Source organism: Xyrauchen texanus, chromosome 38, assembly GCF_025860055.1.
Source record: "Xyrauchen texanus isolate HMW12.3.18 chromosome 38, RBS_HiC_50CHRs, whole genome shotgun sequence".
Lineage (NCBI taxonomy): Eukaryota > Metazoa > Chordata > Actinopteri > Cypriniformes > Catostomidae > Xyrauchen > Xyrauchen texanus.
In genome coordinates this window covers 31,943,856-31,961,109 of record NC_068313.1, presented here as the reverse complement: position 1 = coordinate 31,961,109, position 17,254 = coordinate 31,943,856, and the positions used below count along the sequence as shown (strand labels likewise).

General features: G+C 38.1%; 1 protein-coding gene across 3 annotated transcripts in view; it reads right to left on the bottom strand.

The window, feature by feature from the left end:
- LOC127631589 (roundabout homolog 1-like) overlaps nucleotides 1-17,254 on the bottom strand; it is a 296,494-nt gene that overhangs the window by 38,048 nt on the left and 241,192 nt on the right. For all 3 annotated transcript variants that reach the window (XM_052109827.1, XM_052109829.1, XM_052109828.1), the window contains 7 exons: nucleotides 13,162-13,367; nucleotides 9,780-9,861; nucleotides 9,228-9,396; nucleotides 7,154-7,320; nucleotides 5,182-5,303; nucleotides 3,912-4,146; nucleotides 1,770-1,891 (listed from right to left, as the gene is read on the bottom strand). In XM_052109827.1, coding sequence (XP_051965787.1) covers nucleotides 1,770-1,891; nucleotides 3,912-4,146; nucleotides 5,182-5,303; nucleotides 7,154-7,320; nucleotides 9,228-9,396; nucleotides 9,780-9,861; nucleotides 13,162-13,367 — 1,103 coding nt within the window. The remainder of the gene's footprint in view (nucleotides 1-1,769; nucleotides 1,892-3,911; nucleotides 4,147-5,181; nucleotides 5,304-7,153; nucleotides 7,321-9,227; nucleotides 9,397-9,779; nucleotides 9,862-13,161; nucleotides 13,368-17,254) is intronic.

The following is a 17,254-nucleotide window of genomic DNA, read 5'->3' as shown; positions in this document are numbered from 1 at the left end:
GCACTGCCAAAGTGAGCGTCAATGTGTGCGCGAGACCCTGTGCGTGACCGGAGCTTGGATCACATAACCTCAACCTAACACAATCGCAGGCCCGGCAGGGGGCCCATTCGCTGCGGTGAAATGTGATATAGCTTCCTTTCTGGCTGCCAAATTCCGCTTACAGGGTCAGCACACAGATCTAGCATCGAATAAGGCAAACGCTTCACAATAAAATTTAACCAAAATAATATATTTATTTTTTGCATAATTTCCCAATGCTGACATCCCCTTTTTCGTTAAACGCTAACCAGATTCAGACATTCCCCAAAGGCTTTGCAGGGGAAAAAAATTTAATTGTGGGTAGAGAGAGAGACGTTCTGTATATTCTAAACCTCTCCTGAGGCATAATGGGGCAAAATGATAAGTGTACAAGAACAGTGATTAGCGGAAAAATCACTTCTCCACCCAATTTAACAAGCATGAAATTATTCACCACCTTCCCTTCCATTGCCTGAAAACATTTACCTGGAAAATGAAATGGGACTTAACGCAAACCGTGCCAGTTCCCGTTACCCACTCCCTACGAACCAAATGATGAAACACCCCAAACCTATTAAAAGTGTAGTACCTGAGAGGAATACCATATGAGATGAGCAATGTTATCTTGCTTAGAAATGAAGCACAAAGTCTTGCAGACACAAAGCGAATAAAGCCAAAGAATGGAAGGTTGCTAGGAAATAATAGTTACAATGTACAATTATGTTGAAATACAAATGCAAAATACGAAGTGTCTACATAAACATTTAGTTTAAGATTAAAACTGAAATTATAGCAAGAGAAGAACAAAAATGAAGAAACATTTAAGAAAATTATTATGTTTGTAAGGGAATGATTTGGCACATTGCTAACAAGCCAAATATAAGATTTCATCTGAAACAAGACAAGTCATAACAATAATAGCAGGCATGCCATTGCACTTAAGTCAATAATAATCATAATAATCATAATAATAATCATGCAATGTAATGCAAAGCAGACACAAAACATACAAAGTATAAAAATGCACAAATATCACTCAAACATTCTTGCAAACACAATGATATATATGAATAGCACATAAAGACACAAGTCACAAGAGTAAATAGAGAGAATGGAAACTGTCAATTGGAAATTGTTGCCCTCATTATATTTGCTGCACGTACGATTAGGTACGGCTGCACATGCAAATTATACACAAAAGGGACTAAATCAAAATGACATTTAAGATTTAAATTGAAGTGATCAGAACTGAAATCATAAACTGAATGTGAAAAATAAGGTTGCATATTTATGAGGGAATGTTTTGCCACGTTGTCAGTCAAAACAAGAGTTTGTCTGAAATCAGCATGGTCTTAACAATGTCTGACTCTTGTAAAATATAAATAAAGAACAATAACAAGTAAATGAGGTCAATGTGACACATTGTTACAAAACAAACTTACAAATGTTACTCATTCCCAAAACAAAAGCACATCTGTCTGTACTGACGTGAAGTAGCTCCCTACAGAGGCCACCAGGTGGCAGCATTTCACCACATCTCAATTTACTTCAATGAAAATCAAACCACTCAACACTCTGAATTCATTCACCAGCTCATGGCGGAGTCTCACTGAGTGAATTTAATCGCCTCTTCCTGTTTCCTTCATTTACTTCCATCCTTCATTCTATTTTTTGTTTGCACATTCTGTTGGTCTCTCTCTCTCTCTCTCTCTCTCTCTCTCTCTCTCTCTCTCTCTCTCTCTCGTTCGTACCTTATACTCATGCACCACGCCGTTCTGCTCCTCCTCTGGGGGCGAATGCCAGGTTACCAGGATGGCTGTGCCGTTGTCTCCGCTTCCCGTTACGGTGACCCCCCTGGGAGCTGCACTGGGTGCTGCGATAAGAGACACGCCCAGAAAAGCATGTTACACACACACCTTACAATATGCAGGTGTATTACAGTATATATGTGTGCTTACATTATGAATGCACATGTGCGCATATATAAATGTACATTTTTTGTCTAGATTGATTAAGCTATTAAAATACAATTCACAAAAACAATGACTTGAATAATGATGTTTTCAGTTTCTGAGTTCAAAGTTATTTTTATATTTTCTCTGGGGCTTGAAGTAAAAAACAAAGTATCCATCCAAAGTAATAAATTAATGAATTAATTAAAATAATACATTATAAGTACAATTCACTAAAAGCTGAAATTATTGTAAAAAAAAAATAAATAAATAAAAAAAATGGTATAGATGTACTGGACTAATCATGTGTAATTATTATTTATTTAGAAAATTTTCAATATTAATTATTGGTCAAAAAAAAATTATTGACCATCTCAAAGTCATGTGGTATAACAAACATGCAAGCAGCCATTATATTGTTGTGAGATAAAAACACACACAAAGAGGACCACATTAGACCCTCTTGATATTTAGAATTTTTTATGATTTTTGTATGTATTTATTAGGACACAATTTGTTCAGGTCATATAACCTTAAACAAACTTCTTGAAATTCACGACTTAAAAATGTATTATATTTGTAAAAAAAATTATAATAATTGTTTGAAAAAAAATATATGTTTGAAAACTTTTTTGAAATTAAAGGAAAATAAAAATAAATAAATAAATAAATAAATAAATAATGAAACCGTTTTAATACATTTTACTGATGGTTACACTACATGAAATTTAACAAAGTTAAATAATAGTTTTTAAAAAATGTTTTGCAGAAAATGCTGTTTTATTTGGGGTTTTTTTTTTCTAAAATTTTTAAAACCGATATATACATTACATTTCTATAAAACTGACACACATTTTAAACTAGATTTTTTAAGATTTCTCATTTTTATCATCTTGAACAACCTTATGTGTTAACAACCCACACACATAGTGTGCATGTATCTGTACTGTATCTGTATAATGTGTCTGCATGAGCATATGTGTGTGTGCACATTTAAAAAATTTTACACACCTAACATTTTGCATACAGTATGTGTGTATACGTGGACATATGTGTATATGCACAGGTTAAACATACCTTACAATATGCATGTATGTGCACACACATAAATATATTAAAACACTATTTATTATTTACTTATATAAGTGTGCACATATAATGTAAATATATGTAAACATTTCATCTTGTGAATCATTTGCGTATTAGCATGTTTGAGTTCTCAGCAACACATGTAAGTACTCATTTTAATAGTATAACACTCAGCAGTGTCAGTGCACTTAAATAATGAGGGAAGACTGCCAAGCTGCACGATCCGGCCGTCTAAGTGCCAGCTGCCAGCAGAACCAATCTGATACTTTAGCTCAGAATGCTGTCACTGTACTTCACTTTTAATAACCATTATCCACTTAATTCAAAAATGAACGTTAAAAGAAAGCCCTGGAGTGCAACATTTGTTTTGTGTTTTCTGTCTCCGGCATTCTGCATTTCAATTCGTCTTTCAAACACAAAACCTTGCACACCCTCATGCGGGCACACACACACGCACACACACATAAAGCCAGGAATTCTGGGAGCAAACCAAATCCATGCCATTTTCCAGAGGCACAGACGGCCACTCCCTCAGAACAATTAGCACAGTGGTTGTTTGAGCTTTCGATTTTGGCTTCTTGTTGGCTGCTTGGCTTTCATGGAGCTTTTTAAAAGCCTGCTTTTTCCTCCCTTGTGGGCCGCAGACCACATGTTAACATAAATATGAACGTCTGAATGCAGGAGCATTATGAAGAAGTGTCTTTTGTCAGATCAAATAAACATACCCAGTAATATTGCATCCACAACCAGTCAAACGTTTGGACAAACATGTGGGCACATTGTATAATGACAATGAAGACACAAAAATTAAAAAAATTATCAATAATGTAAACAAATGAAAGCTCTCCTTACCTTCTTCGAGGGTCTTGCCCACTTTGATATCGCTGTCAGTGCCTTGGAACTCGTTGAAGAAAGGTCGCACTTTGAACTCATAGGTCACGCCCTTCCTGAGCTGCGTGACGACTGCGCTGTGCTCCCCTGGGATTCGAACCTCAAGCACGGCCCATTCCACATGCTGCTGACCACCCTCCAGGGACGGCCGGGACATCACCTTATAACCCTGAATGTACTGCGACTGCTGCTCCACCTGAGGGCAAGTTGACAACAAACTTTAGGAACCATACAGCAGCAAAGACTTTTGAAGCTGAGCAGTGTAAAGCTGAAGGGTGTAATTTCTCTGCCAGTAGCGTCACCAAACAGAATGGCAAAAATAATGAGATTTTTAATAATAATAATAATAATAATAATTCCTTATATTTATATAGCGCTTTTCTAGGCACTCAAAGTGCTTTACATAGCATACGGATGATGCAACGGCAGCCATAGTGCACCAGAACGCCCACCACACACCAGCTATTGGTGGGGAGGAGAGAGTAGAGTGATGTAGCCAATTCAGGGATGGAGATTAATACAAGGCCATGATAGATAGGGGCCAATGGGGGGAATTTGGCCAGGACACCGGGGTTACACCCCTACTCTTTACGACCACAGAGAGTCAGGACCTCGGTTTAACATCTCATCCGAAGGACGGTGCCTTTTTACAGTATAGTGTCCCCGTCACTATACTGGGGCATTAGGACCCACACAGACCATAGGGTGAGCACCCCCTGCTGGCCTCCCTAATACCACTTCCAGCAGCAACCTTGGTTTTCCCAGGAGGTCTCCCATCCAGGTACTGGCCAGGCTCAACCCTGCTTAGCTTTAGTGGGCATCCAGACAGATTTGTACTGAAAAATGTCTTAAAATTGGGGTTGTTTCTCACTAAAACCTATAGTTTGCCTTAAGAAGACTTGGAATATGATGCACTAGCTGCATGGTCTGCTTTTATGATACTTTTGGGAGTTTTTTTTAAGCTTTGAAGTGAGTCAACAACAAATGCCATTGTATTGAATAGACAGACCAGGATAGTAATTAAAAAACTGTTTTCCGCATAAAAAAGTAAGCCATACAGGTTTAGAGCAGCATGAAGTCGAGTAAATGTTACAGCATTTAAATATTTGGGTGAACTATCCCTTTAAACATGCATGCAAGTACAAACGGCCCAAAATGTTACAGAGAAACAAATCGGTATTCTTTGTCTTTTTGTCTTGCAAGCACTTGTAAGAAATGTAGCGGCACTCACTGTCCACTGTACTCTGACAGAAGATGAGGAGAGGATTGTGGGATTGTGGAGGTGAATGACAACATCCCCCAGTTCCCGCTGGATCTGCCCATGCTCCACACCCTGACTCGTTGGTGGGATGTCTGCTTATCAAACAAACACACACACACACACACACACACACACACACACACACACACACACACACACACACACACACACACACACAGAGAAAATATGCATTAGACATTCCTATAAACACATAAACTTAATGACTTAATGGGGCACCACCTTAATTTTATAAGTTTCTCCTAAAATTCCATAGGATAAATAAAAATAGAGACAAATGACTCGATCAAACTAGTCTCGTAAAATTAACAATACTGTAACAACATTTTTGCAAACTGACTTTTACATGCCGTGTTCTAGGTTAAGTTGCAGTTTCCTGCCAAAATGAACACTAGAGGCACTACACCAACAGTGCATTTTATTCACTTTCACAAATCATGACTATAACGACTGATTATGACTTTATAAACACATAGTGTTTCGCTCTACTACTTGTACACTGCTATGCTATGATATCGAAACACTTTTACTATAACGCATCATTTGAAAAATTATACATTTCAAAGCTTTTCTAACAGACTCACCAACATTTACACACTTATTTCAATGCGATTAGCTTCTGCGGTGTTGGACTTTGGTCTTGGAAGTCCACGGTTCGAGACCAGCCAAGCACGCAAACTGACACATAAGACAAAAGTGTCATAGAAGCGACGCAAAGTAACGCGATTGCTTCTCATTTTGTTTTTGTACACTATTGGTTAGGTTTAGGCATTGTTAAGTGTCTGTTTTGTTTACCTCTCATTCTATGTTAGATCACTACTGGTTTGGTTTAGGTTAAAGTTTAAGGTTAGGAAGGTACACTTTACTCATTAAAAGCTTGAAATATTCACCTTAAAAACTTTTTCTGATTACGAACCCATTTTACTTGCTTCTGCCCCCATTGCAAAATGTTGCCACGGTCGCTCAATATTTATAAGATCATGCTGGAGTCAATAGTTGGCATACATTAAAGCCCAAAGTATACTTCGCACAATCACGTACAGGACGCGTGACGCAAATCTCATCATCAGCAGAGTGCTCGAGCACACGGTTTTTCTAACGTGCGTCTTTGAAAGTGCAGAATGCACCAGGAATTACTTGCACTAATTAGTGGGTTCACAAGGTGGCAACACTCACATTTGAGCCATTGTTGTCGCGAAGAAACTCTAGAAGATGTAAACAGCCGGAGACAAAGGAAAAACCACAACAGTGGATGTGCACATTAAGAAAGTGTGTACGAAGAGGTCAGGAGATATTTGCATTTGTATAACTTGAGTCCGAAGGACTATAAAGACATCTTTATGGGTCTAAACTCCTGAAGAGAAATAGTCCCATGTCTCATAGCAGTCGTAGCACGCATGCGTGAAATGCCCGTGTAAGTGCGCACAGTCATATGGAGAATACTTTGACAGCCTTGCGATCGTCTTGGGCTTAAGAGAGAATAGCTATAAAATTAATGTGGATTGCATATAAGAATTTGATAAGAAATATTTTGAGTTCATATTGAAATTAAATTGACTTTTGATTGCAGACTTTGGTATCTTGGCAATCTTGAGAATAGTTTGAGACATTGTTGAGAACTCTTCTGAAGCTGCAGTGTAGAGGGTTCATAAACTGCAATACATTTTAACTGCAAGCGATTTCTTGGGTTTGAGTTCAAAATGGGGGTACATGTTAACAGGCTTTAAGCAAAAACCCAGTGTTGTCTAGGAGAAACAACTGAGATATTAAAAAGATCTTTCCTATAGGACGGACTCAAATACAATCAGGTTCATACCGTAAAAAGAGGAATAAATTCATTCAGTTGCAGTTTTGTCATTCTAACAAGAGGAACAGATAATCCGCATGACAGGAAACACTGGTTTGAGGTCAAAGGTGAACTGACCTTGTGTCTTGACAGCGTCACTGATGGGGCTTGGGTCACTCAGGCCATATGCATTCGCCGCTCTCACCATGAACAGGTAGACGGCACTGGGCTTGAGCCCCTTCAGAACAAAACTCTCCGTCTTTATGTGATTTGCAAGTGTCTGCCAGCTGCTGCCCGCCGCATGGCTGTCATCCACACCATACACATCAAACTTAAGAATTTATGCTGCACATTACTGTGGTGCAAATTTGACAAAATATCATCATTATAATCATTATTTATTCAAACAATCAGTTTACCGCAAAATACAGCTTGTCAAATGTATTTAAACACATTTATTAAAATAGTGGTTCTCAAATGGTGGGTTACAACCCACACATCGTTCACAAGTATGTTCTGATAAAGTTGCAGACAGCAGGAGAAAAAAGTTAGGCTAAATGTTATTAATAAAATGTAACTGATCATTTAATTGTGTATAGATAGGATAGCAAAATAAATATGCTTTTCAACTTTTAAAGGGAGGAGAAAATGCTTTTGGTTTGTTGACAGAGGCCATTCAAAGTTATTTTTTGCACCAATTCATTGGTCACTGGTGATATGACTAATACTAACACAACATCATGCCAGGTGTTTGTTCCAATTTTGCTTTCGGTTATACATTAACAAGATTGCCAGTATTCCTTAAAAATCATGAAACTAATCTTGCATATTTCTGGGCGTGTGGACTTTATGCTAATATGTGAATTTCATGTATGAGTTGAAGGATTTTTTTAAACCGTTTTGTTACTATATTGTGTTGCCAATTGATGTCCAATGTACACTGACGGCCAAAAGTTTGGAATAATGTACAGATTATGCTCTTAAGGAAAGAAATTGGTACTTTTATTCACCAAAGTGGCATTCAACTGATCAAAATGTATACTCAGGACATTAATAATGTGAGAAATTACTATTACAATTTAAAAACAAATTTCAGAACCTCTTACACTATTTCAAAGAGGTCTCATCAAAAAATCCTCCACATGCAGCAATGACAGCTTTGCAGATCTTTGGCATTATAGCTGTCAGGTTGTCCAGATACTCAGGTGACATTTCACCCCACACTTCCTGTAGCACTTGCCATAGATGTGGCTGTCTTGTGGGGCACTTCTCATGCCCCTTACAGTCTAGCTGATCCCACAAAAGCTCAATGGGGTTAAAATCCATAACACTCTTTTCCAATTATCTGTTGTCCAATGTCTGTTCTTTTTGTTTTTTGTTTCAAAAGTGGCTTTTTCTTTGCAATTCTTCCCATAAGGTCTGCACCCCTGAGTCTTCTCTTTACTGTTGTACATGAAACTGGTGTTGAGCGGGTAGAATTCAATGAAGCTGTCAGCGGAGGACATGTGAGGCGTCTATTTCTCAAACTAGAGACTCTGATGTACTTATCCTCTTGTTTAGTTGTACATCTGGTCTTCCACATCTCTTTCTGTCCTTGTTAGAGCCAGTTGTTCTTTGTCTTTGAAGACTGTAGTGTACACCTTTGTATGAAATCTTCAGTTTTTTGGCAATTTCAAGAATTGTATAGCCTTCATTCCTCAAAACAATGATTGACTGACAACTTTCTAGAGAAAGCTGTTTCTTTTGGGCAATTTTTTACCTAATATTGACCTCAAGACATGCCAGTCTATTGCATACTGTGGCAGCTCAAAAACAAACACAAAGACAATGTTAAGCTTCATTTATCGAACCAAACAGCTTTCAACTGTTGATATAATGGCAAGTGATTTTTCTAGTACCATATTGGTAATTTAGCATGATTACTAAGGGATAAGGTGTTGGTCTGTCTAGACTTTTTTCAAATAGTGATGGTGCTGTTGTTTACATCAGTAATGTCCTGTATATACTTTGTGATCAGTTGAATGCCACTTTAGTGAATTAAAGTACTAATTTCCTTCCGAAACCACAAAATCTGTACATTATTCTAAACTTCTGGCCACCAGTGTATAATCCTGAAGCAAAACCAGTTAAATACCACAGTTGTCAGTAGATCATCTACACTAGGAATAAAAAAAAAACATGTCTGTATGTATGAATGTTTGTGTGATTTCACCTGAAGGCCTCTATTACATAAGAGGTGGGAGTGGCCCCGGCATTGAGGTTGGGCTTCCAGGACAGAGACACAGAAGTGCGACTGACATCCGTGACCTCTGGTTTGAAAGGGGCACTGGGGATCAGGTTTGGATCTGTGGGTCTGCCGGGCTGCACCGGCGCACCAAACTCTGCAACAAAGCCATACAAACACAATCTTTCTGGTTCATTTGAACTTTCACCTATTTTTGGAGTGCAAAAATAATTTTCAAAATCAGTCCACTAAAAAATATCAAAATAATACAAAAACCAACAAGACGTCATAAGATTTTAAGACTTATTTGATCTAAAACATACTTTGAAATAGGTTTATTTTTGGATGTTTGGATATATTTACTGGAAAACATTTATGCAGTGTATTCAAAAACTTTGCATGGCTGGCTTAAATTTGCATTAATGAGCAATAAATTCCAATTACAGCCAGACGAAGGTTAATTTCAAACTTAATTTCCTGTCGCCTATTCTTTCACACCTCCTGTCTACTGTCTTTTATTTTAGTGTTTCTCAGTTGTACCTTGCACCTCCAGGTAAGCCTTCCATGACGCCTCTCCACTGGGGGTGGACGCGGTGCAAGTGTAGATCCCAGTGTCTCCCAGCTGAAAGAAAGGAAAAAATCTCTATAAATGCAAATTCACACAAATACGCATATATTAAGAACGATTATCCTGCATTCAGACAAATCTTTGAAGCTCTGCTGTCATTGAACACACATACTGTACATACATTGCATGTACAACACAGAAATGTCTATTTGTTGTTTGCATTTTCATCTGGTAGTTGTAATTTTAAGAGCGTTAGCTCATTTTCGTTCTTTCAGATTTTAGAACAACAGGGAAAGGAACAACAAATCGCCTGCCAGAGAATTCTTCCCAATGCAAACGAATAGTTGTAGCTTGAGCATATGCTAATATTCAAATATGAAGGGAAAAAAGCAGGCAAAAAGAGCACTTCAGCCGATCCGTCACTCAGTTTACATACGCAGGAATGAAAGTCTTCATTAATAGACGGTCTGTCTTCAGCTACTGCCGTGAGTGTGTGTTCATTAATGTAGATCGCCCGAAGTGCCACAGATAGAGCTGCATCTCCCTGTTCCACTTTATCTCTCCACAATGTTACTATGAAAAACCTGAGATGTCCTCAAGTGAGACGTCTATGTTAATTAGAGACGTTTTCTGACAGCCCACATGGCAGGGACCTTTGACCCCTGTGCAGGGGGACCCTACGTTCATGTTTGTGTGCTGTAACAGGAAACAATCCCCCTCCCCTCCTCCATTCTCTCTGGCAGGGTGTGTGTAACTCTGCACGGTTGACGGGGGGTGACAGCTGGAGTGTGTGTTCACACATCAAAAGCTGCATGCTGACTGACAGCTCTCTGAACTCTGAGTGTCTGGCGGTGTGTGTGAGATGATGTTTGTGGCGTAGTGACGGATGAAAGGTTAGCATGTACGACAGTGTGCTATACACAAATACACACAGATCACAAAGGTAATATAATTACTCTACAATCATTGCGGATGTTAAACAATTAATTGACTTTATTAAAATGCAAATAAACGCTCTGTTCAGTAACCTAGCGAGTAGGCATCATAGGAGCTCTCCCGAGGGAAAGGCTGTTCCAAAAACGTAAACAGCATAATTAGGAAAGCATAATTAGGTTTGGAAAGTGGTAGGAAACTATAGTGTGGTTAACTTCTATAGCGGCAAATGAGAGACTACAGCAAATATTTTTTTTGCGTTCCCATTTGCTACATAAGCAAAAGAAAAAAGGACTTTTATATATCCACCAACCAAAAAAGAGAGAGGTGGATAATGGCAGTCAGATGAGATAAAGATGGGAATTTCACTGTCATTCCCTCAGCATCTGTATTAGAAACCCCTAGTGTTGACTAATTAATGCACATAAAACATACAATTGCTCCCTAAAAATTCCCACAATGCACCGTAAAAACCAGGGAGCATCATTGCTCACTATGTCCCCTTACTGCAAATGGAGCCAGGTCTTCTGAAGTCATTCAAGATGAGCACAAGTGTAACTATATGATGTCAAAACTTTATTTTCTCTTTAAAAGAGATTGATCTTCATCCATAATGTTCATGAAAGTGAAACAATCTTTTAAATACCCTTTTGTATATTTATTTCATTCTCTTTCACGATAACACTGTACGTTATAACATCTACACTGAAAACACATGATAGTGTCATTTACATTTACATTTATGCATTTGGCAGACGCTTTTATCCAAAGTGACTTTCAGTGCACTTATTACAGGGACAATCCCCTGCAACCTGGAGTTAAGTGCCTTGCTCAAGGACACAATGGTGGTGACTGTGGGGCTCAAACCAATGACCTTCTGATTAACAGTTGTGTGCATTAGCCCACTACGCCACCACCACTCCAATTTATACAGCGATGTTGTGTCGCTGGTAATTGTGATAAGTGATAAGTATCCCAATGCTTGGTGGATCAGTGCCCGAATTCATGTTCCCAATACACTGTTTCACAACATAGGGAGCTGATTGAGACACCCCCTTTGTTTTCTATGCTTATGTACAGCATTCCAAATTGGTCACTTAGTAGTTGTCCACAGCAAACATGGTTTTATTTATTTATTTTTCTCCCAAATTTGGCATGCCCAATACCCAATGTGCTCTAGGTCCTCGTGGTGTAGTGACTCGCCTCAATTCGGGTTACAGAGGATGAATCTCAGTTGCCTCCTCGTCTGAGACAGTCAATCAGCGCATCTTATCACGTGGCTTGTTGAGCGCATTACCGTGGAGACGTAGTGCGTGTGGAGGCTTCACGCTATTCTCTGCGGCATCCACCCACAACTCACCACGCACCCCACCGAGAGCGAGAACCACGTTATAGTGACCACAATGAGGTTACCCCAATGTGACTCTACGCATCCTAGCAACCGGGCCAATTGGTTGCTTAGGAGACCTGGCTGGAGTCACTCAGCACGCACTGGATTCGAACTTGCGACTCCATGTGTGGTAGTCAGCGTCTTTACCTGCTGAGCTACCCAGGCCCCAGCAAACACGGAATTTTGTGTTTTCGAAAGAAAGCTTTAGGTTTTGTTGGATCCTTATGAGGATCCATTTCAGTTGGGATGCTGTTGTATAAGGCAGTAGACCGCAATGCAGTTCACAAGGCTTTTACAGAGACAAAATGTCACATTTTTATCATAGTTTATATTTTGTATTCAGATACACAAATTTGAGCGACCCTTACGAAAGCTACTTATTTGCAACAAACTTGCATCTAATATATTGTAAATTTTTGGCAATGGTTTCCAAACATGCACAGCAAGGGTAGCTGTCTGGTTTTTTAATTCTCTCTGTAAAAATACCTGCTGTGCTTCCTTATATATTAGAATTGAAAAAGCTCAATGCCCGAAAACAGATAAAACCGCTGCTGTCTGCCAACTTCAGCCCAAACAAATGTATCCAGCACTAAGACTAACCACATCCAACAAAGCACTCTCCTTTCAAAAACCTCTATAAATTAAATATTAATAAAAGCTGCAAAGGCGCAAGGTTTGAGATCAGCAGCACATAACTGCTCACGATTCCCTGTAAAATGTTGTTCTACGTGACGTGCTTGGAATGGAAAATACTATAAAAATCTGTTTCTAAGGAAAACCGTATTTTACGAGAACAAGTCTGCAGAAAACCAGCATCAGCCCTGGTGCACCGAGCAAACGTATGTTCAAACCTCAATAAATGAGGGTTTTTAATACGTAATGAGTGGAGTTACAAAGCTATAAATCCACTAAAGGAAAACTTTCCCATGATCCAAAAGTCATGTCCTCTGTAAGCTTAGCTTTGTGATAAATATGTCAGGCTTTGATGAAGTTGTCACAGAGGAGATTTTGACCTCCCTGGGTCACTGTACCTTAGCGTAACGGATCTGCAGAGATCCCGTGTCGAGTTGTTTGAGTCGAGAGTCGTGGGTGGACACCAGAACTCCATCTTTCCTCCACAGGATGGTGGGAGTCGGGGTGCCGGTGGCTTGGCATCCCAGGACTACTGTTCCGTCTACGGCCACGGTCTGGTTGGTGGGACCCTGGCGGACAATTGGTGGAGGTCGGTCTGAGATAACTGAGAGAGAGAGAGAGAGAGGGAGAGAGAAACAGACAATAGAAAGAGATAGAAAGAGACAGAGAGATATATAATAATAAAGCTACAAGCTGCAATTATCAACGACCACACAGTTTGAGAAAGTGGAGAAAATGATCAGTAATGCTCTAAATCAAAGATTTAAAAAGACTAAATATAATTTAACATTATCATTAATATTGATTGATATTAAGCAATCAATATTGGTATGATTTATTGTCATCTTTTTAGCAATAGCCATTAAGGTTGTGTATTGCTAAAGATTTCCAGATTCAATTCCGATTCAATTCTGATTGATTTTGGTATATTTTCATTATATTGTCATGTCACCTACAAATGAAAGGAGGTGTCTCACAGCTAATGCTGATAATTATACAGGGGGCCTCCTTACTGCAAGATATTATTTTTTACAAATTGTATATTATCATTAGTTTTTCATAATTTTGGTCACATTTTAGCTTTTTAAAAATATAAAAATTATATGTATTCCAAAATAATAAATATTATGTCTTAAATTGCAAATAATATATTGCATACATATGTTTTAGTACATGTTTACATGCATCATTTGTACTATTTACAAGTACTTACATTGAAATGTAGAATAAGAGCTAACATGGTACTGTCTCTTTAAGACTACCAGCAGTTCATCCAATGAGCACATATTAACAAAAGTTTTTTTAGTGCATCTGTGCTATGTGTGATTAGAATTCATGTTTATTTTTTGTTGTTTTTTATCAACAGAAAGGATATTAAAAATCCTTTTCCTTTCCAAATCTATTTTTATTTTCCGCCATACTTTTTGTTAGGTTAAACATAGTCATGCGTAGCCAGACCTTTGACTACAGCAAGTTAGGTTAGTGCACAGAGTGTGGGTGTGCAGTCTGAGGCTGAGATTTGGTGCAACATAGCAAAATCCAAATCCAATTCCAATTCCAAATAATTTGTCCTTGGCCCAAATTAACTTATCAACCTTTTTCTTCTGAACGATTTGACAAATCAAAATTAATTTGATAACTTTTTGATTTAAAAATCTCTAGATGATACATGCAAAAATTCTAGTAGTTGGAAAAAGTTATTTGGAAAATTGAAAATGTCAGATGGAAAAGAAAGAGATTTGCGTTTTGTTTGGCTAATCCTTGTAAGTCTGCATACACCATACCTACAAAGTAACTAGAGTACTTTGTGATGAAGTTACTTTGCCCCTGATAAAAAGTGAATCAAATGAATCAGAGGAATAAGGAAAAGAAAAATTATTCTAGACCATATACCGTTGCGAAGATATTCACGAAAATGCAGTGCATATTATAGCGCCACCTAGGGTCAATGGGGGGGGGGGGGATAGGCAAAGAGAGAGAGACAGATAAATAGAGAGCGAGTGTGCAACATCTCAAGCCGACTAATATCATTATAATAACTATAATAAAAATGACCTCATCCCATATTCAAAATAGAATAGTCACACCAAAGCAAATGCCCAGAGGGTCAGAGGTAAAGAGAATGAAGAACAGAAATAAAACTAAATGTAACCAAGAAGAAAAAAAATATGAGAGTGGAATTTCTGGCAGTAAACGAGCTGAATACATGTTTTCAGAACAAGAGAGAGACGGAATCCAATTTTTTCAACTGGAAGCAATTTTCTAATCAGTCAACAGCATGAATGAAGCCAAAGTAGAGACGAGCAATTAATACCAACACCACTATACTCCTCTCCCTCGCTCTAACCATTCCCTCCCAATCCCAGCTATCATCACCACAATAAAAATCGGGCTGAAATGCCCCTCGTCTATTAAAATCATCCCCCACTGCGGCCTCTTCTCTCTAAAAGCAGGCCCAGGCCGTCTGATTGTAGTAAACGATACATGTTTACTTCCACATGATTGTGTTCGGCACCGTTAGAAGCCAATTTTACGACTTCAATTTGTATAAGCGCTACTACTGCACATTTTCAAAGCCCTACAACACTTTTTGTGAGGACCATTGAAAGGATGAATTATTTATCAGATGACACTTGCACACTCGTACACGCAGAGTTGTGGCCTTGCATGGATGCTGTTGTAATTAGTGAATCATCGTAGCCATGACCTGTAATTACGATCTCGTGCCCGCAGTAAGAGGGAAGGCCAGAGGGCAGATTGTCGTTAAAATAACTGTTATTACTTTGCACATCTCATTCTCTTTGTCTCGTTCTGTATGGAATCTGCAGACTTTTCTGGCCTTTCCTACACTAGTTTTGTGGAAAGGTATTTACAGTGAGTTTTCGTATAAAATGTCATTACTTTATGCAGTTCTTAAGTAATTTTCAGTGTAATTTTATCAAAAATCTGAAGCTTTTTATATGTTGATTATAGTATCGATACCGAGGTACCAGAGCTGGTATCATACCGAAATAAAAATATTGGTATCGAAACAACCCTAGTTATAGGTGATCAGCTTATCAGAGCGAATGCCACAAACAATAACACAATGCCACATTTACAAATACACATTATTTGTAAATAGTAGCACCTAATAAACATGCAAAAATAAAATAATTCTGCATCAAATAGTTTTACTAAATATTGATGTCCACATATGTGGACAGCAGGACTTAAATTTTAAGTAATACCAAGCTATAGAATGTCCGTTTTTTTTTTTTTTCATCAAATTGTATATTTGAGTGTTGATTACTTTGAGACGAATGTTTTTGAGACGTTATAGATGCATTTACTAATGTTAATGAATAGAACCATATTGTACAGTGATCAAAATAAATATAACTAAATTTATATTCAAATAAAGCGTAAAGACCCACAGATTTGTTAATGTGAAAAGTTTTTAAAATAACAAACATGTTTTTGGAACGTCTGTCAGAAAACCGCTCCATAGCACTCATCCGAGTACTTCATGTTTATCAGCGTGCCAAAGTGCGAAAAATTAACTAAATGTTTATATAGCATATCAACTAGAGAACTAGGAACTCTCTAACAGGTTTCAGTAAGACGTTTGAAGAGATTTCTTACCAGAGGCACTTTTCTTGGCGCTGCGCCCACAGAAGCACCAAAATCGCATCGCATGGTATTTCGTCACGTGACTCCGTGCATCAGAAGTTTATGACACTTTAGAGTGTCCTGAACAGTATGTAATGGGTTTAAATTAATTTAAATTATGTGTTACATAAAGCGAATCCAAAATAACGAGTCCTCGCATGAGGCCACAGGGTCGCACAAGGTTTTAACTTAGCTGGCAGACAAATAGACTAAGGTAGTTAAAGTTATTTTTTTTTTCCCAGTTGTCCTTCCTCGAAAATGAAATCAAACACTGTAGTACCACAATCCATGCCCCCTTAGAGTGGCTAACGCTATCTAATGAACTACCATTCTATACCTCTGAAAAAGCCAAGCCGATGTTGATTTGTATTTTATTAAAGGCTCTGTCTCTTTACATTATTGCTTGCAGAATAATCTCGGTTCCAGGTAGCTGGAAGTTCTTTTATTTATTTTATGGACATGACGTAAACACGCATGGATGACTGACAGAAGTATGCAATTTCCCGTCAAATCCATCCCGACAGCACTAAAATATAAATAATTATTATAGGCTTAGTGAATCAGGGTAAGGCAAAAACATGGTTTTGAAGACGGATTGTTGGTGTACCTGCTCATTAATGAAATTTTGTTCAATTCTATGTTAAGAGTTTGTAGAGTTAAGCCTTAATGGCACTCAATGTATTTGCTTACAGGTTGTTTTGCAAGATGAAAATATTAGCATTTTGTACATTTCACAACACTTACAGAATAGAAAAGTATGTCAAAATTCAATACCGTTACTGTGAAACGTCATAATTCTCAACACCAATTTCAATATCAAAGCAAAATTTATGCTAATAT